Source organism: Python bivittatus, unplaced genomic scaffold, assembly GCF_059951505.1.
Source record: "Python bivittatus isolate LINGU-HERP-01145 unplaced genomic scaffold, Pbiv_v1 ctg000080_np1212, whole genome shotgun sequence".
In the NCBI taxonomy this organism is placed as follows: Eukaryota; Metazoa; Chordata; class Lepidosauria; order Squamata; family Pythonidae; genus Python; species Python bivittatus.
The window spans coordinates 86501973-86525043 of NW_028277035.1; the positions used below are offsets into that span (position 1 = coordinate 86501973).

The 23071-nt window shown below is 36.6% G+C and overlaps 1 protein-coding gene across 4 annotated transcripts in view; it reads right to left on the reverse strand.

Annotated features, from left to right (window-relative positions):
- The window catches only part of SETD5 (SET domain containing 5), a 64826-nt gene that overhangs the window by 36186 nt on the left and 5569 nt on the right, over positions 1-23071 (reverse strand). For all 4 annotated transcript variants that reach the window (XM_015888309.3, XM_088134511.1, XM_088134512.1 and 1 more), the window contains exons 2-5: positions 4660-4834; positions 2001-2106; positions 962-1173; positions 129-187 (exon numbers count right to left, since the gene is read on the reverse strand). In XM_015888309.3, coding sequence (XP_015743795.1) covers positions 129-187; positions 962-1173; positions 2001-2106; positions 4660-4730 — 448 coding nt within the window. In that variant the 5' untranslated portion in view covers positions 4731-4834. The remainder of the gene's footprint in view (positions 1-128; positions 188-961; positions 1174-2000; positions 2107-4659; positions 4835-23071) is intronic.

Here is a 23071-nt window from a genome sequence, read left to right on the forward strand (position 1 = left end):
ACAAAGAAGCGCTCTGTCATGGAAATGAGTTATTACAGGCAAGGAGGCATAATAAACATTCTTTTATCAGGACAAATACTGATTCATAAATCTCAGTGATCTGGTTGCAGTACACAGACTGAACTCACCTGACACGTTGTCTTGTTTCCGGCGACGGAATCTGATTACTTTTCCCCTGCCAATTCCCCTACAAAAGAACGATAGAAACCTGATACTGGCACTGTCAATGGCAGCACTGCCTAAAATGAAATTGGACTACAGTGGCTGGGGTCTTCAGTGGAATGCCAGATGACTTCATCTTGAAGAGTTACATAAAGCTTCCATGCCCTTAACGGCTATCAGAACTTTATATACCAATATGCAAGGCCATTTCTTTAGCTAATAATGGGTTATGCAACCAATGCATTTTCCATACTCCCCAAGAGTTTCATCTTTTAATTTTAGAAAGAACACGTTCCAAAATTAAGAGGTAAGCTTAAAGAGTATGAAAACATTAAATATTCTGGGCTAGGGATAATCTGAAGGGACAGGAAAGACTCCTAAAGGACATGTCTGTCCCTCTGAAACTGAGTCTCCAGTTTTACTTCTATCTGAGAATCTCTGGTGACATTAATTTCCATTTACTTCTACTATTTCACTGCAACTACTATTCTGTGATTAGGAAAATGTCTCTAACACCACAGAAGTCCAATAGAGACTGCTTAACCAATTATATTTGGCTGACTGAAACAAGGAAGTATCTTTTGCAAATTTCATCTAATTAACTTGCACTGCTTGGCCTCTGTGTTGTGAAATTCTGTTTTTCTTTTTTAACTTGCTACCAATTAGTTCCTTTGCTCCATACCTTAATAATAAATCACAGGCTGAATTAATGGGAAGTTAAGAGAATGCTCCACAAAATAATAATGAAACCTCCTTAACATTCCTCACTGATCTGGTTACCCACATACCCAGAACTTACCTGCATTTTTCACATTTGATGAGGAAGCCATCTTGGGAGAGACTGCAGTGACACCAGCTGGGAATAGATTCTGCCTCTGAAGAGCTCTCTGTGTCACCAGAATTCTCCTCATCATGAGAGTGCAGGCCATTCAGTTCTGCACGTGGGATGATGGTCTGGACAGGGGGAGAAGCAGGAGGGGTCGGAGGAGGAGGAGCTCCGTAATTATGATCCTAAAAACAAATGTTTGCATCAGTGCTGTTTTAAATTTACGGGAAGGACAACAGTAAAAGGAAAAAGAATCACTTACAAAAATTTATGACCTTTAATAACACATTCCAAAGCCTAAAGAAGCTCACAGAGGTTTGGAAGGTGATCAAAATATATGATTACAAGGCTCATATAGTTAATCTGGGATTCGTTCTAAGGGTAAGTAGAGTAACTGTTTCCTCTGTTCAACCCAAGAGTAGGTGGTAAATTTGAATTTCCTGAAAAATTAATAATGAAGACATTTTCCAAGCACCTATGCAAAAGAAAAAATGAAAAGTGGACTTTTGGGAAACTTCAAGATTGGTTAAAAATACATATACAAATACACACACACACTCACAAACACACAAAGCTAGCACATTAGGAAAGGAAAAAGCCCACAAATCAACTGAATCAGGATGGTACGCAAGTAGGAGTACATATTAAGATGCAAGGATTTTGCACAATTGAACATAAGAAGCCTGCAAGCAAAGTCATACAAACCTCCTGATTCTGAAAATATTATGGTTTATGATACACATAAACATAAATATTTTCATTAAAAAATAAAACAGCTATTAGAAATTCCACTATAGCTTCCTCTCAGTAAAACCACAAAAAATGCCTCTTCATCTAAGCCAACATTCCATTTTGCAATAAGCTTTCCACAAATACATTAAAAAAAATATCCAAAACTATACTGCAAATGCCCTCCAAAAAGGTCTGTAGCTCAGTCATGTTTAAGCTGGGAAAGAAAAAAACGGGCTTGATAAAGTACGAATCTACTGCAGATAACAGAGAAGGTACTCACTGCATAAGGCAGCCCTCGGTAGCTGTGCCTTTGGGAGGCCCCGTAGCCGTGATTTGCATACACATTCTTCTCACTAACAGCTGGGCTAGCTTCGACAGACTCTGGGCTGCAAAAAGGGCCAACAGCAGAACCCATCAGTATAGGAAGTGGGTCTTTTCCCATAATTAGCCAGATTTCAGAACTCTCTCATGATGCCAAATAATAATCTAGCCAAGACTGGACACACCTTGGGAGAACAGGAGGGACAGAACCCATGAACGCTATGTTGTAAAGAAGGGAGAAAAGGCTTATATGACTGGCATGCGGTTTCAAAGTTGGTATTCAGTAAGAGATTAACAGGAATGGAAAAGGTGCTCATACCAATCTTTGAACTACTTGTTAGTTATGTGTATGTTTCATCAGATGGTGGATTTTAAATTCTTTGTAACCTTTCTCATCTCCCTGACTTATTTTGTAATCACAGCTTTTTGTCCATTCAGGTTACAAAGTTTATAGACCTCTGACTTAGCTGAACATTCCTTCCAGGCCACAAAGTCACTTGCTGCTTCTCCTTAATGCCTATGAGCCTAGATACAGTTTCTTAGTGACAGAAATTTGAGTGAACTTGGCAAGAATAGATCCTGAATATTTCATTTAATAAAACCTGCAATGTGTAGAATATCCTGCTTTCTCACACAATTATGTGAGGAATAGCATACCTAATCTCTACAACTGGAAAGAAAAAGCAATTTTCTACCACAAGATGGCAGAAAAAATCAGCTTAAAATGTACAAAATTAGCAGTTAGTGAAAAGCTATGGGAGTCCTTGTTACAGAAAAGGAAGCAGGAAAAGCTTTAGGTGAGGAAGCCAAAGCTGGAAGCCAGAAGGAGAAACTGCTCTATATGGAGGATGGAAGGGAGAGAGAGGGGAAGACTAAGATGGGGGAGCTGAGCCATTGCTGCAAGCACACACTGGGAATAGGGTCCAGAAAATGTCCTTTCTGAAATCACAGTACGTTTTCAAAGACTATTCCTATGAAGAAGAGAGCTGTAATCATACCACAGTTGTTTACTTGCAATCCTGTCCCTCCACAAGATCTCAGCATCATTTCTATCCCTGACAATTGCCCTGTTGTGGTAAATCAAGGTAGATATATCTTTAAAGCAACTGATAAATCATATATGTATGTTTTGTTTTGAAGTCCTCTAACTTGCTTGACAGAAGGAATCTACCCTATTACAGTACTTCATCTTGTTACTTTATCTATACTCTAATGCCCAGAAATTTTGCTAGAATAATTATATAACTTGTCCTGTTTTCCAAATTGTGGCTTTTATTCGACTGAAAATAATTAGTGGATTGTGACAGTGTGATGAACTATAGGCTGATGGACCCTATACCTACAAGAATGTGAAGTTTAGTGCTACAGAGTAATATTATCACAACCACTACTTGTAGCCACCATTGTTTCTACCTCCATATTCCCAAGAAGGAAAAGGAGATGAGATATAAGAGAATGGCCTTCTCAGGCCTCTTTATACCAGATGACAAGATGCAAAGCCACCACAGCTGGCAGTTATCATGAAATGTGACCTCATATGCTCTTAGGCAGCCCAGGACAAAATACAGCAAATAAAATTAATCATAGTGCAAAAAACCCCAACAACAACAACAACAACTAGTATTAAATCAACCTTTGAGTTGGGAAGAAAGATGTGTATCTGAGCTAAATCTAGCATCGATCAGTAATAGCATCAGTCAGGATTCTAAATGGATTTTTTCTGCTGAGCACACAACTGAAGCTGCATTGGTTAAACCCTTCTTTCTTAACTATGCTGATCAGATTCATGCTATGAAAACAAACCAGAAATAATGTCCACTCATACTTTGCATCCACTAAAAAGAAGCAAGGAAAAGGAAAGCCCTGTGTATGCAGGGGCCTCACAAAAGCCTAGCAGAGAGAGGCTATATACACACAGGGATTAGTCCGCCTTGAGTACTGACTGTAAAGCAGATGGCTGAAACAGGATGTCTGGCTTTCTAAGTTACAATGTTCACTCTGGTGTTACAAATTGCTGAAGAAAAGTCTAAGGAACACAGAACATCCATCTCAGTTCTGGCCTTCCCCTTTCCTATGGACACTTGATTTGGGTTCCTGTACCAGTAGCTGCCAGAGGATGTTTCCTGCAAGCAACTTAATAATCCTCCCTCAGGAAAAGAACACTACACTAAAAAGATGAAAATCCACATAACAGTTTGAGATAGGCAAGAGGCCTGATGCCTGAAAGATCCTCCTTACCCACATCATACAGCCATCTGTATCAGCAGCACCATGCAACTTAGGCTACAGGAGAGGAAAAGAAGAGTACTGTCAGGGCTCATTCCTTGCAAGATACCTATCAACCAAGGCATGACACAACAGAATGTGAATTAAAGACCTTTGGGAAAGCAGTATTCTAGCAAAGTGCTTTTCCTTGAATGCAGTTTGGAGGATGGAGAACAGCTTCTCCTTGGTGTTTCATCTTGATCTAACATGTATAGGATAAACCAGTAAACTGAGGCTGTATCTGTTGAAAAGCTAATTGCTTTCTATTATCCCAGGCTCACCAGAATAGCCAAGATCTGAACACCAAGTTCTGATTCCATACCCTCCACATATTCAGACAAGGAAGCACTTACTCAGATCCAGCAGCCATATCTGAATAAGATGTATCTGGTGTAGTGACTCCCAGAGGGATTGCAATGCTCATGACGTTTGTCAGGGATCACGGAGTCCAAAGGGTAGTGACTGGCAGCTCCAAGGGCGGGGAGCAGCCGCAAAGCCTCGGCCAACACGTCACGGACATGGGTAAACCTGCCAAAGGAAAAAGAAACAATGCACTGCACTTGTATTCTTCACAGCCACAGCCACAGCCACAGCCACAGCCACATGATTTATCCTGTAAATCATGCTGAAGTTGAGAAGACTGAGAGTAAAAAAGAAAGCAGTAACTTCAAATGATGCATGTCATCTCTTGCCTGAAGTTCACGTTTACATAATTTTCACTCTAATATGGGCACCAATTTCATACAAAGATTTTCACATGACTCAGAAGAGAACACTGAGCAGAATAAAAAGCTTGAAGGCCTCTCTTGCAAATGTCAGCCATTTGAACAAAACTGCTAATATGGGGATGGAAGAGGAGAAGCAAACACTCCCAAAGTGGAAGCAAACAAAGAATATATTTATTTCTACACATATTATGTTATAAAAATGCAATTACTTTAATTGGAAAAATGCACAGAAGCAGATATCAGGAAAGAAATTACCTTCCATTTTTCATATATGCTGCTGAGAAAAGCAGTGACAAGTATACAGTATTCAAATATGGCATGCTATTTTAGAGGCATTTACACCTACGTATAAAAAAGGCCAAGTGAGAAGAAGTTCTGAAACAGGCCAATGGAGAAAAAAGCAGCATAGGTACGAAAGAGGAAACAATATGTTGTGAATGGTAGCAAATTAATTCAATCTCTCTGCACTTGCCTCCAAAAAGCTGGGGGGGGGGGCTTCAAGCAAAGGAGAGGTATCTTGTTTATGCCTTTCAGGTGCAACTAGAGCAGGACTAGGACTAGCACTGCAACTGCAGAACTCTGAATGCTTGTGGGAATTATTTATTCTGGAGTGGCAACAGGAATGCATGGATTAAAGCAGTTGCAGTAAGGCCATCTGTAAATATTGGTGATTCTAAAATTATAAGTGGCTGCATTGCCTCAAATTGTTTTGTCCAACCAATATTTTTCTAAGATAAACATACAAATAATAATTTGTTTATAGGGCACAATTTCTACTCCTCTTAATAGCCTTTTAAGAATTTCCCTATCTCTACAATCTGCCTACGCGCAAGGCTAACGTTTGTGATACAGGTAGTCCCCAGTTTAAGAATGAGTTCCATTCCCAAGGTCTGTCCTTGAATTGAATTTGTATGTAAGCCTGAACAGTATTATTGTATAATACTGTATAAGTAGTACTGTGCTATTAACTCAAACCATTGTATATTTAACTCGAATCACTGTGTATTTAACTTGAATTTTGCTACAATAGGCTCCGTTCTTAACTATGGGTTGTCTGTAAACCAGGCATTCTTAACCTGGAGACTACCTGTAAAATGAACAGAAATCGCATTTCTATTCTGTCCTAGATCACAGCATTTCCTTCCAGTTCTTTAGGCCAACTGTGCCTGTACAGCCGTTTGTACAAGAAGTCAGTCTTTGGATTCTTTAATGATTCCTAGGATAGCTTGGGATAAATGTTGAAAGCTGGAACTTCAAACACATCCCATCTCTCAGCAAGCAAGACACGTCAGACACAATATCACTTATCTGATAGGTCAGCCTAGAAAAGGCTGTTATTTGTTCTCTTCTCAGTGAGGGTGGAGACATAAGATAACATCAGCCTGCTAAGAGAGCTGGGAATTCCCTTCAGGACATTTCTGCACAGTTGAGAGCTATCTGCTGCCATAAAAGGAACACCCATGCTCAGAGGTTACATTGGATACTGTTAATATTTCTGAAAAGGAAGTATTTAAGTGGGACATTAGAGGTGTATTTGTAAATATGTACATGTTTACATGATAAAAGCATGTGAGACTGCAGATTCTTTTTGAAAGCTCTCTGTACATCACTAAAACTGTAAATGTAAGCTGTACTAGTACTCTGAGAAAAATATCTCATGTATACTACGGGGAAAAAAGTGTGAAAACCCTAAAGATTTCCTTCAGATTTAGCAAACAACCCAAATATGGTGGTCAAAACGAGTATCTTTGTAGTCCTCTCAGAGAATTGGCTACCACCTGAGAGAAAGGTCTGCTGTTATCATCCAGAAATCATAAAATCCAAAGGAAGGAAGGATATCACGCTCATACTTTAGAAACAAATTGAATACATAATATCATATCATAGGGGCCTTTGAAAAAAGTGATAGTTGAACCAGCCAGTCTACACCCCCAGTCAATCTGGAATTCCAATAATCTACTAGGTATTAAGCCCAGCATCAAAATAACATGAACTCTGAATAAGTGCTCAGAAAATACAAATGACACACAGGATAATGGAGAAGAAAACAAACAGGTCTTAACAACATTTTCTGGCTCTTTCAGGTAGAATGCTGCAGAAGATACCCTTGAAATAGCAATATTAGACGGGTGGTGTAGCCCAACTCAAATTTAGCAGAAAGCTTTACCTATTCTGCAAAATCAAATTATGCAATAGCATGGATAGCAGTTTAGCCAGATGTGGATATAGGTAATTGAGTTGAACAGAAAAGGGTAGTATCAATTCTTTTTATATAGAAATGGCCCATATAAACAGGCTCTCCATTAGCCAGGTCTACAGTTATCAAATCTGAGACTGTCACAGTGTTCAAGATGTAAAACCAACAGAATAGTGTGATCTTTGTTTCAACCTTTATTCTCCATTGGGGGCAAGACGAAGAGCTGGCTGAAGTGTTTTGTGTATAAAAACAATAAGACAATGAAGCTGGGTGCCCCTTTGCCTAGAATAGTCTGAGTTCAAACCAAAAGAACTGCTCTGTGGGGGATTAATCCCTTTCTGCAGAATCTCACAAGCTGTATCTCTGAATTCTCAAAAAGAAGGGAGCAGGGTTTTCAGCATAGATTGAGCCCCAGACAGGACAACAGAAGGATGCCCAGTCATTAGTATTCTCTCGTGCCTACATAATGCATTAAGCACAAAGCACTATGTTCCTTAGAAATGTTTAATATCCAACAAAGGGTGATAACATCCACCTTTTAAAAAAGACTGAAAAGGGCATCTTTCCTTTAAAAACGATGCCACCAATCCCAAGGCACAGAACTGGACATGGATCACAATGTATTCTCTCCTGATCAACAACACAATGACTTGGAAAAAGAAAAAAAAAGTTAATCTATGTACAATTTCCAACACTGATCTCACTTCCATCATTTGCCATTATCTGCAAAAGTCCTATAATGCAGGGGGGTAGGCAATTAACATAATTAAATGTAGAGAGAAATCTTGAGATGTCTATGTAAAGCATGAATCATCATAAAAAACAGAGATCTCACCACATGGCAATTTACTTTCTCATGAAAGGAAGAACTGAGTCCATCCAAGATTTGTTGTCATGAAAAGCCACTGTGTGATGTCATATATTTTTAAATATTTTTGTGTTTAGTGACTTCAAGGACATGTAGCTTTCTTGGCAACAATATGGAAGTGGTTTATCTACCTTCTTCTGTTTTTTTCAACTACCCAGTCTAGCATGCAGCCTTGGGATTTCTTGGAGGTTCCCATTCTCTTCTTAGGTTTCTAAGATAAACCAATATTAGCTGATATTTTATGTCTGTTAAGTTACCAAACATGAATCAATGAATCATAAATGTTTAATACATTCAAAACACTTCCTCAAAATTATTTGCGGTAAGACCCATGTGTTCAATGCTATCACATAAAATGACAGATTTCTTATTTTATTTTTGCAAGTATATCACATCTTTCTCCAATAAAATCAAGCCAAAGCAGTTTATAAAGTCATATAATTACTTGGAAACATTTACAAGTTTAAAAAGCCATCATACTAATTTCTATATCATGGTCAACACCAACAAGTCAATCAAGTGGATCCTGGTATTACATTCTGGGGGGAAAAAATCAAGAAAATACAATATTCAGATGCCATATCTCTAGTTGACTATGAACACCATGTAAAAGTATTGTGAGTGGTAAAATTACATCACTGGGTGGTATTAAGATTATATGTTTCTGTAAGTCAAGAGCTTTTAAAAGCCTTTTTTTTTAAAAAAAAGACACATCTTTCTACAATTTACAATTTGACCCTAACTGAAATTGACCCTTGCAAATACTGGCATCCTTGCTGGTTCTAGGATCATTCCCAATAACAGCATTTGGTGCTGGAACACACATTTGGAAAATATTGAGCTGAAGATGCAACTTTTTACTCTATCACCCAAAAACTCCCACTACTAAATTTTGGGGATAAAATGGGCCTATCAGAATATTATCATTTTGTACCTATTCAGTTGATGAAGCATTATCATAAAACCAAGTTTCATTGCAGTTAATTCAACTTAAGCATTTGGTTTTTTGAGACAGATGTTATTCCTGTTTTGGACATTTGGCTATCTACTAGCAGTTGTGGAAGAATCAACTGATGGTCCTAAACCCATTTTTATAATAAGATGAAAGAATTTGATGACACTGATGTAATTTTTTTTTTGCATAACTTTGAATAACATTCTAAAGTATCATGTATTCATCAGGTGCATTGGTTATTTAAAAAGAGTTGGGAAAGTTATGACAGTGAAAGAAGATAGTCACAGATCTAATTTTATTTTCATTTTCACATACTACCTCTTTCACAACTCAAGCCAGACTTCTATTCTTATTATCCACCCTCTTCTTTTTTCTTAAAATTATTATGTCACCCTCCAAAATCCTTCAAGTAAACAATATTCCTGTCTTTGTCTCTAAATTTTATGCAAGGATTTTCCCTAGCCATGCCTCCTTAGTATATTTCCCATTTTCATGTCCCTGCTTTCACTCAGAATTTGTTTCTTGGCAAGGAGAAACAAGAGTTTCTAGACAAGGAGAAAATAAAGAAAAAAGTATTCTCTGTGCACTATGAATACTTTTTTCTCTATTTTCTCCTTGCCTAGAAACTCTTGTCCGTAATTACACAGCATTTCTCTTCTTCACAGATCTTTATAAAAATTCTATGATATGCTATCACCCCTCAACTTTGAAAATTTGGTCCATAGGTATTTTGTTGATATGGCATAAAGCAAAAGCTAGCTGGGACAACGCCTTGATATAAATGTCATACAATCAGGATTGTTGTTTATGCACTCAATTTGTGCAGAAGATGGAGGCCTAATTCAATATCAACACATATCTAAGACTGTCTAAAATATTACAAAGTATTTAAATAGTAAAGCAGTAAAACTCATCAGAACAACGATGTAACAATGGAAGAGAATTAAAAACTATGGTATTCCTTGCTTTAAAATTAACTACTAGAACTTAATGTCCTTTCCTTATATAATTTGATCCTAATTTAAACTAGGAATGTTAAATCTCCCAATACATTGCAGGACTACAACTCCCATCAACCCTGATTAATGAGGTGGACTTGATAGGGATTGGAGTCCAACAACATCTGTGGGTCCATTAGCTCCCTATCCTTAAAAGACATTGAGGAGAACTATGGAATTTTATTACATCTACCAGAAGACTTAGTTTTATATGCAGTCAATGCAAATTATTTGCTTATTTTTCAAGCACCAAATTCACCCTTACAGTCTGAAGAAAACTTTAAAAACTAGCACTTGAGGGCCTTATGATCCTAAATTTATTATCTAATAGAGACAATGATCTTTTAGATGGAAGAGGTTTGACGTTATTTTACTATATTTTCATTGCATTATTTAGCTCAATATTGCCTGCTCACTAAGAACTTTAGGATGCTATATATTTTAAAATTATATTAGTCTTGAATGTTTCAGCAGGATAAATGATTTGTTGAAACTTTTAGTGCTCTTGAAAGAATGTATTTTCAATTATTTAGAATCTCAGAATGCTGTGCTTACCAGGACAGCTCCATGCAGCACAGTTACTCTGCAGGTATATATTAAAAATACCAATACTGAACACCACAGTCTACTCAAATAAAGTGCTCGTGTTCTACAAAATATTTACTATATATAGACAAATCACTAATGCGAAATATGCTCAGCTTGTTGGAAGTTAAGACTGAGAAATATCCAAGGACTGTTCTGCTTCAGAATTTAGAATCACAAGTGAATGTTTCTCCATGTCATAATTCACTGCTATGTTTCCTAAACTCCTAGCTGAGCTTAATAGCCAGCCTAGAAAAAACATAAAACATATGGCTCCATCTAATACACATTGTTAGTTCTCCAGGTCAAACAAAATGTCTCATTACATACATACAAAGATCTATATATTTCTGCAGAAAGACTTTTGGAGAGAAGTAACTTGCAGACAGAATATGTAATACAAATGTAAAGTTCTTCTCTTAAAAAATGATAGATAGATGTACAGGTATATGATGCTGGATACCTGGTTGGCAATGGTTCTTCTAAAAAGGTTCTTCAAACAGTAGTTATTTACAAAAAGAATGAAAATCAGCAACTATGATAAATCTGCAAAAGGCAAAATTAATTTCAGGCTGAATCAACAGAAGAATTTTGGGGGAGGCGCTAGCAAAGCAGAGCAGCTGTGTACGCATATACATGGAGAGCCAGCAAGAAGCAGATTTCAAAGCAGCTGCATGATCCCGGGAAAAAGATGAGGCTGGCTTAACCACCCAAAAAGTGATACTTCATGTGCATTCCCATTCACTCTAGAGCACCTTTTTCCAAAGATTTGCACTGTGCGAATAGTTCTATGACCCTGTGAGGATCAGATTCCTTTTCTGGTATTATGTTCACTTCTGGACACCAGAAGAGAGCAATGAAGATGATTAGGGAAAAGAGATAAAGTCTTATGAAAAGAGTTAGGCATGAACTGTTCTATATTGTTTTATTGTATTTTAATCAGTATTTATTCTTATTTTATTGTAAACTGCCCAGAGTCGTTCTTTGAGTGTGATGGGTGGTGACTAAATTTGAAATATAAATAAATAAATATCATCCCAGAGAGAAGATATGGAATAATGGCTTAAAGTCACAGGAAAGCAGTCTGGCTGAATATGAGAGAAAAAATCTTAAAGCATAAGAATAGAAAAATTTACCCAGTGAGGTGCTGATCTTCGACTGACAATGGTTTATTTTAGAGTAAGGATTTGTAGTGAACAGCCTTAATAGCTCCCTGCAGCCTTAACATGTTAGGAATCTAATGTACTATGAAGAGAAATCTGCTCCTTCAACAGGGCTTTTTACTTCTCTCCTCTCCTCTTTCTTGTAATTCTTTGAATGGTCTCAGAGTTTGCTCCTGAGGGTTGGGGTATCTTCCAAAGCAGTTTTGAGGAGATGCAGAGGACTTCAGAGAAATCACTACCCTCTATTTCCTCTATGAGGAAAACCCCATCAAGATGAAAAAGTTTGTCTGTAATTGAATAGAGATTTGAAGCTGTTATCCAACTTTCAAATCTAATGATAATTTTTAAAAAATATTCTGCAGAAATAACCATGAAAAAGAGACAGAAATATAACTGGTTATAAGCAGTGTACTTTCTATACAGTACACTTTAAAAGTGCTTTTGCAGTTCTGATAGCTCTGCAAAATCAATGAGAAACAGCTGTTACACACAAACTTGAGATTCTTTGTCAAATCACTTCTGAAATGTCATACTGAAAATTGTATGAAAACATACACTACAGTGAAACTGAGAAAACAGCCAGAAAAGATCAAAATAACTAATACTGTGTCAGTGACCAAAGAGAAAAGATATGTGCTGCTAATACTAGATTTAATGAGAATGAAAATCAGAGCTACTAGCCATTTTAGACACAGCTCAGACAAAACCCAATATTTCTGGATTCATTTTCCCAAGCTATACTCAGAAAGGAAACTATTAGTTAAGGAGGAGGCCAGCATAAGGCATATTAGTACTTGGCTTTATATCAGCTACAGTATAGCAACAAAACAACTGGACTGATATTAAAATAATAGGCATTAGATCATAGGCGTGTTCAACCAACATTCAAGAATACAGAGCAAAGAACAGTCCATATATCTAATCCTGTGGTGACTTGAACTTCTATCAACTCTGACATTATGCATATTTTTTAGCTCTAGCTAACAAACTTGATCTTACACTTGCTTCTCAGGACATGAAGACAGGTCTTTTGTAATGCAGAAATAAATGCCACATGTTCTTATTTTTTTACAACTGAAAGCCAAAGCTAGGATCTCTTTTTACATACAAGTATTAGTGGAAAACTAGCTGTTCCTATATTACATAGCATTTGTCCCCATATGTTGATCCATATGTATTAAACCATATGTACAAAATCAGTAAAAGCAATATTAACTTTCAAAAATGTTTTAAATTAAGAATATATAGGACAATGACTGTGAATCTGAGGTAGATATCTGGTCATCACAGCCTTATAATTCATTCATAAATGTATAGCTATTCAAGACTGCTTGCCAATAAAGAAACTAGCATAAAATGAAGAAACTAGAGTTGACTACAAACCAGAAGAGATAAATAAAAACACAAACCATGTTCAGATGAAACCTATAAAAAGGACTGAGCAATTTAAGTATTAAAGACTGAGCTGAAAATATATTGCATGCTTGAGGACTGCAACTAATTTACATATTTGAGCTCCAGCCTTAGTACTACAGCATACTGCACCCATTCTACAGTATCATCCACAGTGTAACCAGCTGTACCAGAACTGAAAAATATGAGTAATTTCCTTAAAAAATTCTGACATCCAGATTAGAAATTTAGTGTTGGATAATCTATTTCGGTGTTTTACTTTGCTTTTTCATGTCTAATGTTAAAATATTACAGGTAATGCATGTTTTGTGGTCACAAGGCAAATGCTTCAATTTACAAAGTGAAAACTGGAATTTTTAAATTGTAAATATTCCTGTGACTCAATCTTTAAGGAAAAAAAAACCTGATGCACAAATAAAAGGCTTTCATAGTTCACTGAACCTTGAATAATGGACTACGTAGCTTGGCTGGCATCAGGAGTCAACAAATCAATCCATTTTGTCTGGCAAGGTTACTACTACTAATTTTCTCAGGGACATAAAAGTCACAAAATTATTAAGAAGTAACATGGCAATTATTTTAAAGTTTATTGTTTTAAAAAAAAGGATTCCAAATATGATCAAGGAAAACACTCAAATATTTTGCTTCTCAGTATAATAAATTCCACCAGGGAGAAAAAGCATATGAGGCTGAAAACAAGATGCAGGTCTTTGCTTTACTATTATTTTTACAAATATGAATTCCCTAAAAAATCAGCAATATGGAATGAATTTGAGATAAAAAACCATGCAATAGCCTGGGTTATACAGAAATGCTGCAGTAAGCTACGACTGAAAGTCAAGTTCTTATTAGCACCACAAGAATTCCTCATTCTGGCCATAGCAAATTATTAGATACAAAGCCACCAACCATAACGTACACATATTCTATGCCCTCTACAGGACTGGTTGTTGTACTGGAAAGGAGAAGGCTCTGTATCTATTAGTCTGGCTTTGGATTTTTCATATTCAAGGGCATCATGTGACAGGCATACTGCTTGCTTGGCCACTCCCAGAAAAGGCAAACAAAACAGCTCCAGGATAAATTCCAGCAGGGATTTCAAAGACAGACATTGCATCAGCCAGGTGTACAGGAAGCAGCTGGGATTCGAAATCCAAAGGGCATCTGACCCACTGAGAGGCTCTCAGAGCGAGCTCTCTTTCTGAAGTCCTGTGGGAAGGATGAGCAGGAAGGAGGAGGACTTGCTTCAGCGACAGAACAGGCCGCATCTGCTTCACGAAGTCTTTGTACAGTGCTCCGGACCTGGCTGCTCTCCCAGGGATGATGCAATCCTGAGGAACAAGGTCTGCGCCAGAGAGAAGTATTCACAGCCTATGCAGATGGCAAGTCAGCCAAGAATCTCTGATGACAACATGCCCGAGCCAATCCAAAAGCAGCACCCTCCCCTCCCCACATTACCCCACCCCAACATTTGGTAGAGGACGGAATCCCACATTTCATGTCATCAAGCCGTGACTGAGGGAAGACCAGAGAGGGAGGAAGTAGAAAATTTATCCTATCTTAAAACGTTTCCCACCTCCTGAAGAAGAGAGAAAGGAATACTGTAAAAAAAAAAACCATGCAATTTGGGACGGGAAATACCCTATCCCTGGCTCTCTGCAATCACTTCCCTGCCAGTACAAATCTAAACTCCCTAAACACGTACACAGCAGCACTACTGTGACTGGCTGCCTTGGCCCCATTCTCGGAAATCATGCAGAGACACAGGCATTGGGAACCATAGCAACACGACACAGTGCTGCAATTATGGAGCAGTAGCAACTACTCCATATGTAAAGTTCAGCCCCTGCTTCCATTATAAGCCTGGTTTTAACCCTCACTCCTCTTAAAAAGTTAGCTACAAACAGTCCTTTAGTTTGATCAGACTGACTGTATGTTCTGCAGATTGCAGAGGCAAGAAAAAAGCAAATATACATACTTAATCTCTCTACCTCTCACATAACTTGTCCTGGTCTCACACGCCTTTCAAAGACTTATGTTGATACTGCATATACACAAAGTAATGTATGGTTCTCAGAGTCAGCTTACTGCCCCCTTCCCCTTATTTTTTCCCACAAAAGCTCTGTGAGGTAGGTTGGAGTGAGAGAGCATGACTGGCCCAAGATACCCAAAGACCTTCTGTGGCTGAGGGTGTACTAGAATCACAGTCTCTCAGTGCCAGTACTAACCAAGGAGACCACGCTTAGCTTCAGAGGCCAGCCACAGTCAGGTAGATGCTGTCACTTGCTGAGACTCTGACTGTTCAGTACACTTAGAAAGACTTTTCACTAGCCAAAGAGGAAGTGACCACAAGATGGAGATGATATAAAACAAAGTTAAATGTTAAATGCTGACCTCTGGTGAAATTTTCTACAGGGTCACTCTTATAGTTCTGCCTAGCATTCATGTTTTAACAATATTAATACTTTCTCTCACCAGCTAGTTTGAAAAGGTTCCATTTTTCACGGAGTTGAACGGAGATTATGTTGTTGATGAATCACTGCCTAAACACTGCATTCTGGTCAAAACTGTATTTGAAAGTTTAACAGAAGGATGCGCATGCACATGCATGCAAAGAAAGCTACTTCTAAAACAATCACATAAGCTTTGCAAATGACATGATAGGGCTATTTCAACAATTCAAAAAAAGATGCTTTGTATGAACTTACATAATTGCAAATCATCAGTTTGGAAGGTTTTGCACTTCCCTATTTCATAGAGTTCTGTTTTGAAATAATAAAAACTTGCTCTCTTAAACATGACTAAAGCAGTGATAATGTTTGCATGCAGTTAGTACAGCTATGCAACTACTTACAGTACTGTATTATAACCAATCATAACAAAACTGCTCAAATCAACTACTAGCTATTGACACAATTTTGAAATTAATTTTCAAAGACCTTTTAAACGAAGACTTGGAAGGCATGGAAGGAGGGTACCTATCCAAATAAAAAACAATTTCTATAAAAAAACAGGGTGTTACCCAAGAAAACTTCCCTATAGTGAAGCTAAGCTGAGATGACAGGGAATCTAAGGGTCTCCAGATGCTGTTGCTACTGAACTATAAGTACACAGGGCCCTGCTGGATTGGACCCCTGGCCCATCTAGTCCAGCAATCTGTTCTCACAGTGGCCAACCAACTGTACAAGGGAGCCCACTAGACTCCCAGCAGGGGGCCTTCAGAGGCAGTTGCATTGCCATCAAGGTTAATAGCTGTTATCAGCATCCTTCACCAATGTATATGCTGGAGAGCATACAGTAACATCTAGAGGGTACAGCTTTCTCATGTCTGGACTGGGCCAAAAGCTATATTAGGGCTGGAATTATAAAAGTAGGGAGAGATATCTTCTGTGCTACAAAAAATCAATTACCTATGCATCACTTGTATCCCTTAAATATTACAATTTTATATCACTCCTCCCTTCCGGTCATATTTTAAAGATTGGGAAAGATATCATTAATACAGACTATTCTCATATGAAGTGACTTCTTCACCAAAGTATCACCAATGCCATTTTGAATATTCCAGCATCCGGGTTATTCTGAGATTCAGATTTCTGAACTACACATGCTTTTAATTAAGTTGAAAAGTATAACTGAATTATGTTCATATCATGGTTATTAATATAAGACAATGTGCAAATATTTCACTACAAAACATTAAAATATTTAGTGATTAATCATATGTGAGAGCAATCAGATCATCTGCTTCGTTGCCATGTTGTTTTGATGTAGCTTCTTTGTTCTCTCAGAAGTTAGCAGAGGACAATAATTTACCTACAATAAAAATTAAGAGTAATGGTCCTAGTTACAGTATTTCTAAATGTAACCTGCTTTGAAAAATTTATGATTAATGAAAACAGAACAAATGTGGGAAAATTAATGAAACAACAAACTATAATGAAAGGGCTATATCTATTGATAGCTGAAGCTTAAATGCAAAACAGAAAAGTGGTATGTGCCCAAACTGCTAGTAGATCTTACGCATGTAAGAACAGTTGATTCTCAGAATTTGGAGCTGAAGTGTGAAGCATGGCTATAGCTCTTGCAGAACTGATACAGCATGACCAAAGCACCATAAAAGGGAACAGCATGAGAGAAATGAAGACTCCTAAGAAAACTGTTTCTGAGGAAACTATGGCTAGACAAAAATGCCTGTTTCTCCTAAACCTATGGTGAATTTATTGCTAGCTCAAGATGTTCAGTGGCTAGATAGAAAAGGAGTCAAGTTTAGGCTCAGAATATTCATAAGATTCAGGCTACCACCCTCATTTTCTAAGGATTAAGTGCCACTGAACAACAAGGAGGCACCAATCCAAATGCAAGCAGTGGCATGGTGGAGATAGAAGCAAAAGAATCCAAGGTGGTCATATATCCATTTACTATAACTCTGTCTTAGTTCTTCTCTTGGAACATGAACAGACCTAGGCTAATCTACAGTGCAGATTAAGTACAAAGATAACAATTGCTTAAGGACTAACTATTGATAGCACTACTAGAACTTCTCACCATTAACAGTTTTCTAAGCAAAATATTTAACTTAATAAGAAAAGCTCTGCTGAATCAGACTGAACACTATCTAGTTAAGTATTTTGTTTCCCACTGTGATAAATCAGATGCCTCTGGAAAAGTAAAAGAGTGCTGGCCATTTTGAGTTGCTTCTTTCCCAACAAATACCATTCAGGGATATGCTAATACTAGAGGAAGTATCTAGCCACTAGGATAAGTAGCCTCAACAACTTTATTTTCCATGAAATTGTCTAATCCCGGTTTAAAACCATCCAAACATCTGCTATACTTTATGGATTACCTCTGTGAAGCATTTTCTTTTGTCTGCTGTCATTCAGTTCACCAGGTTACTGTAGATTCCAATAACAGATGAAGAGCTCAAAGTTCACTTTTTACAGTGCTTAAATAGTTAGTGTTAGCTATCATTTGATTATTTAATATCTTGACCCCAAGCTGTCATTGATCATGCTTATTCAAATTAAACTAAAACAACTATGAGATCTAGAAGGAATCTGTTTATCCAATGCAATACTGTACTACATCTTCTAAAAACTAGTTTCTTGCTTACATCAACATGTTTATATGTAAAATTTAAGGAAGGCAATTTCATAATTGAATAGTTATTTCACTCACTTTCAAAATAAATTGTTCATTATACAGTGCTGAAACTTAAGGTAGAGAAAAGGGGCTGCATCTGCCTCTACTAAAGGCAGACTGTTTAGCTGACTGATGTTCATTCTTAACTATATTTGGTATTAGGAAACTACATCTGTCACATTAAAACTGCTTCCTTTCTGCCATCCCTGGAGTACAATATATATTGCCTTTACTTATATTTATACCTATGACACAACAAACCACATCTCTAAATAGTAACTGGGTTCATGCTTCATATTAAGCATGCTTGTTTAAGAATGGTTTGATGAATATGTCATAATTAGCTGAGTTCATGGAATAAACTAGGCCATAAACTGCATTAAAGCAAATCATGTTTTGGCTTAATGAAACGAGTGAACCCAGCTTGAGGGTTTTTTTTAGCAATTCTAACTCAGTTTCTTTCTCATTAAGCTTTAGTAAGCAGGCATGATCATGATTCAATCTCTTCTACTGTTATCCATATACAGTACTAATCCATTTAGCTAACAGCTAACAGTATCATACAAATATTCAAATAGTAAAAGCAAAAGGATGAATTTACTTTTCAAGAAAGCTAATTTCTGCATTCTTAGATAAGATTTCATCACACACAAGTCCTTGCTGTTTTCTAAATGGAGGTATTCTGCTCCTTGAAATGAATGCTTTTTTCCTGGGGAGGAAGAGCTGCCACACTTCTACTTTAGTTGCTACACAAGTACTGATTGTAAGGCAGTCAATGAACCTTTCCCCAGCACTTCCTAGTCTACTTCCTTACCTATTCAGACATGGTCTCATTAACTGTGCCCTCATCTAGTCAAAATGCCCAAGGGGATTTCTAAACCTTCAATATGCATTTTTTTAAGCCTGCACAGAAGTCAACCATCCTCATTAAGCTTAATTACTACATGACTGAAAGATACAGAACATCTAATGCTTACTTAGATCAAAAGCTAGTTGGGAGAGTTATATGGACCTTGATATGTACCTCTTAGATCATTGTGGTATTTTGCAGGTATTCCTTATGATACTACTTGTATCTCTTTGTTCTAATGGTTTCTACTATCAATGCAGTAAGCAAGCAATAACAGCCATCTGATTCACTTATCATAAGCATATCAATCCATACTCACTTTCAAATCCTCACAGAACCTTATGCTTTTTGACTAAGTAGGATTGCAGCCTTTATGAGTCGAAAGTTGAAAATAAACTGACATATAGGCCATTAACAAATCAAATATATACAGCAGACTAAAAATGTAACTTTTGAAAGTGGATGGTCAATAGATTTACATTTCTCTAAGTTGGATATGTGTAATAAAATTCACTAGACTAAGTCTTCATCACCTCTTAATGTTAGCTACTATATTCCTTCTGATTTTTGCTACCGGGAACTAACATGGCTTTCCTTCTTGAATGACAATTAATTCCCAACCATAAATAACTGTAATATGATATAAAGTATGCATTTATTTGTAAAATAAGGATTTACCTTTTTGGATGTTTGTGCACAGTTCATTTGAGGGTACCTAACAAACAAAGCGAGTAGTGAAATAGACCTTTGTGCAAAAACATTTAGGCTACATCTGTTATATCCTTAACAATAATTTTGCTAACTAATTTTCTGAAAAGCAAGTTACATCTGATATTAATTTTAAAGAAAGAGCAATTTTAGTATCTTACAAGTTACAACTAAAGCCTAGACAAGGTTTGAATGCAATACACCACTGCTAAGCAAATGGTTGGTTTTACTTGAGAAAATATGAGCCTACATGTCCCAGCATGCAATAAGCTTTAAGGTGGAGTTCAACATGCTGGGATTTGTAGTGTACATTAGCCAAAAATGCAGAGGGAAAACAAGCTACTACAGATCTGCTCTAAAAAATTTCTAGTATAACAATCCTTTTTTATTTAATCTTGTTGAAATCGACCCAGTTATAGCAGAGGCTGCTATATGTCCAATATCTTAGGCATCAGTCCCCACTAACCAGCAGGGTTAAAATAGTAAAAGCTGCACTCTAAAACATCTGGAAACATTCTTCCACTTGTATGCATGATACATAATGAAGTATCTCATATGAATTGAAAACTGAACTATGTTTATAAGCTATTGAAAAAATAAGCCACATAAACAGTGTTTTCACAATATATTAACAGAATGTAGTGTTTGTTTCATTTACAGCAAACAGGTCCAAAATCTTAATTTTACTTTACTGGCACTGAACACAAGAAGAGAAAACTCTAACCTATTCAAAGCAGGTAAGACAAAATAACAATTTTTAGAAGCAGGGGGGCTTGCACCACATATTAAAGCTGACAAAGCTAGAAACTGGCATAGCTTGACGAGAAGCTGTAGCATTCCAGCAAACAGGAAATGTTGACTAACAAGTATATAATTCAACTGGTACAGACTTTTGATTGAAAATGTATTTCTATTTTAGCAAATGTATTTTAATTGTAACAAATCAGCTAGGAACAGATTTAAGCTAATTTGAAACAAACTATTCTTAACATCAAAATAAGCTGTCCAAAACATCAGACTATACTGCCAATAGTTAAATGTAGTTCACTAAATCAGAATAAGTCATGATACTAAGAAACTAACTTCAGTGTCAGGAACTAAGTTCCAACACTATGGCCCTGGTCCTGAAAAGAGTCTTCTAAAAGTTTTACAGCTGTTTTAACACAACTTCCTTGTTAGCTTGATAAAGTTGTTCATTTTTTTTCCTGATTTTCAACATGCATTCAAAGAAATGTGCAAGCTCATATATATCAGACTCTAACCCAGTGTTTCTCAACCGTAACAACTTTAAGAAGTGTGGACTTCAACTCCCAGAATTCCCCAGCCAGCAAGGCTGGCTAGGGAATTCTGGGAGTTGAAGTCCACACATCTTAAAGTTGCCAAAGTTGAGAAACACAGCTCTAACCTATACCATTCTATCCTTGTTTGCAAATATAAATGGCAGAACTGTGAAGGAACAAAAATTTGAAGATAGATTCTAGATGGTTCCTCTAATTCTTCACTTTGCTTGATTTTATAAAAAATGCAGATACTGTAGTACACAGTGCAATCAACTATAGTAATAATAGGCATAAAATTAATTCACTTTGTCCAAATCTGATTTCAGTTACAAATCTCATGATAACATTCACAAATAGCTCTCTTTTATCTCAAAATCAAAGTGAGAATTACAAGCTACACTACAGTACAATGATGGAGGGGCAATGTAGATTGTCATAAGTCATTCAGGAAACATAGCAAGAATTTTGAGGTAGGAAGGAAATAACAAAGATGTGATCGTTTTTGACAAAGAACAAAGGAACTGACTGCTACTCACTTAACAGCTTGCTTCTCAAAAACAATTTAGTACATGATAGAATAAGATATATTTCTTGGACTTCTGTCCCAACTTATCACACTTTACTTATATGTAACACACTAAGTTACATAATGTACATTATAATATAGATACTCAAACTCTGTATTGGACTAGACTTTAGAGGGAGTACATACAAGAGTATGAGCACAACAAAGTTAAAGCGTGTATTTTCTTTTTCCTAAAAACAACTTGCTTGATTGTGTTATGGCCTATTCACTATGGATAAAAATTAAAATAAAATTTTCTAAACCTCATCAACTTAGATTAGCTAAAAAGGTTATCAAAATGAATATGGTTCCCCACATCTTGAAAGACTGGCTATCAAATTTCAAATGACCTTGATTTGCATGGCATGTAGGAAAGTTCAGCTTAGACTATGTGTTGGATCTATGGCTGAAAACCACCATTTTCTAATCTGAATTTATCTGAAAGTGTTTTCAAGGTACAAAAATCAATTCTAACACTTTCTAACAATTCTAACAGGTTCATGAGCTTTGGAGAATTGTAAGTATATTTTTTTGCATAAAACAAAATCAATTAGAATTTAAACATGAGATAAACTTTTTAATTACTCTTAAACAGTTCCCTTTAAATATTCAATTATTTAGTTCCATTTTTCTATTCACAGTGAGAGTTTTCAGTGAGAGTAATCAGTCAGAGTTTTATTCTTTTAAGCTACAAGTTTCATTTTTAAAAAAGATTCTTCAGTAAGAAATATTGGAACAGAAAACTATGCAACAAATTTAATCTCTGGGGAAATTATATGAATGTATTTGCAAAAGAAAGGCATCTATCAAAAATTTTAATCATGAAAAAGTTAACTTGAATATTCTGTATTATCTGGGTATGTTCTAAAAGTAGGGTTAGGGTTAGGGACAAAAGTTACTGCTGAACACTGTCAGTGGGAATCTTCTACACTAGAAAAATGTCAAAGTTTCACCTCATTTCCTGTGACCTGAAGGCTATTCATCTACCTACCAATAGACTTAAAACATTTAAAAAGCAGTTATATATACCTAAGTATGAGGAAATCCTTCTATTTTCAGCCCCCTGTACATATAGAAGTATATATTCCAGCTCTGCAGATAGATCAGATTTAGTTGCTATTTTCAAGTTTGCTATGAAATCTTTTAAGTTCCTACTACAGTAACAGCTTTCCATCTATACATTGAAACCAACAGCTGGAAAATATACAATAAAAGATGGCCATTCCTTTGACAGAGGGAAACATCATAGAAACAGACAGGAAAGTTCTCCATTAAGAGTCCTATATCAAGCAATGCACCAAAAAGATACA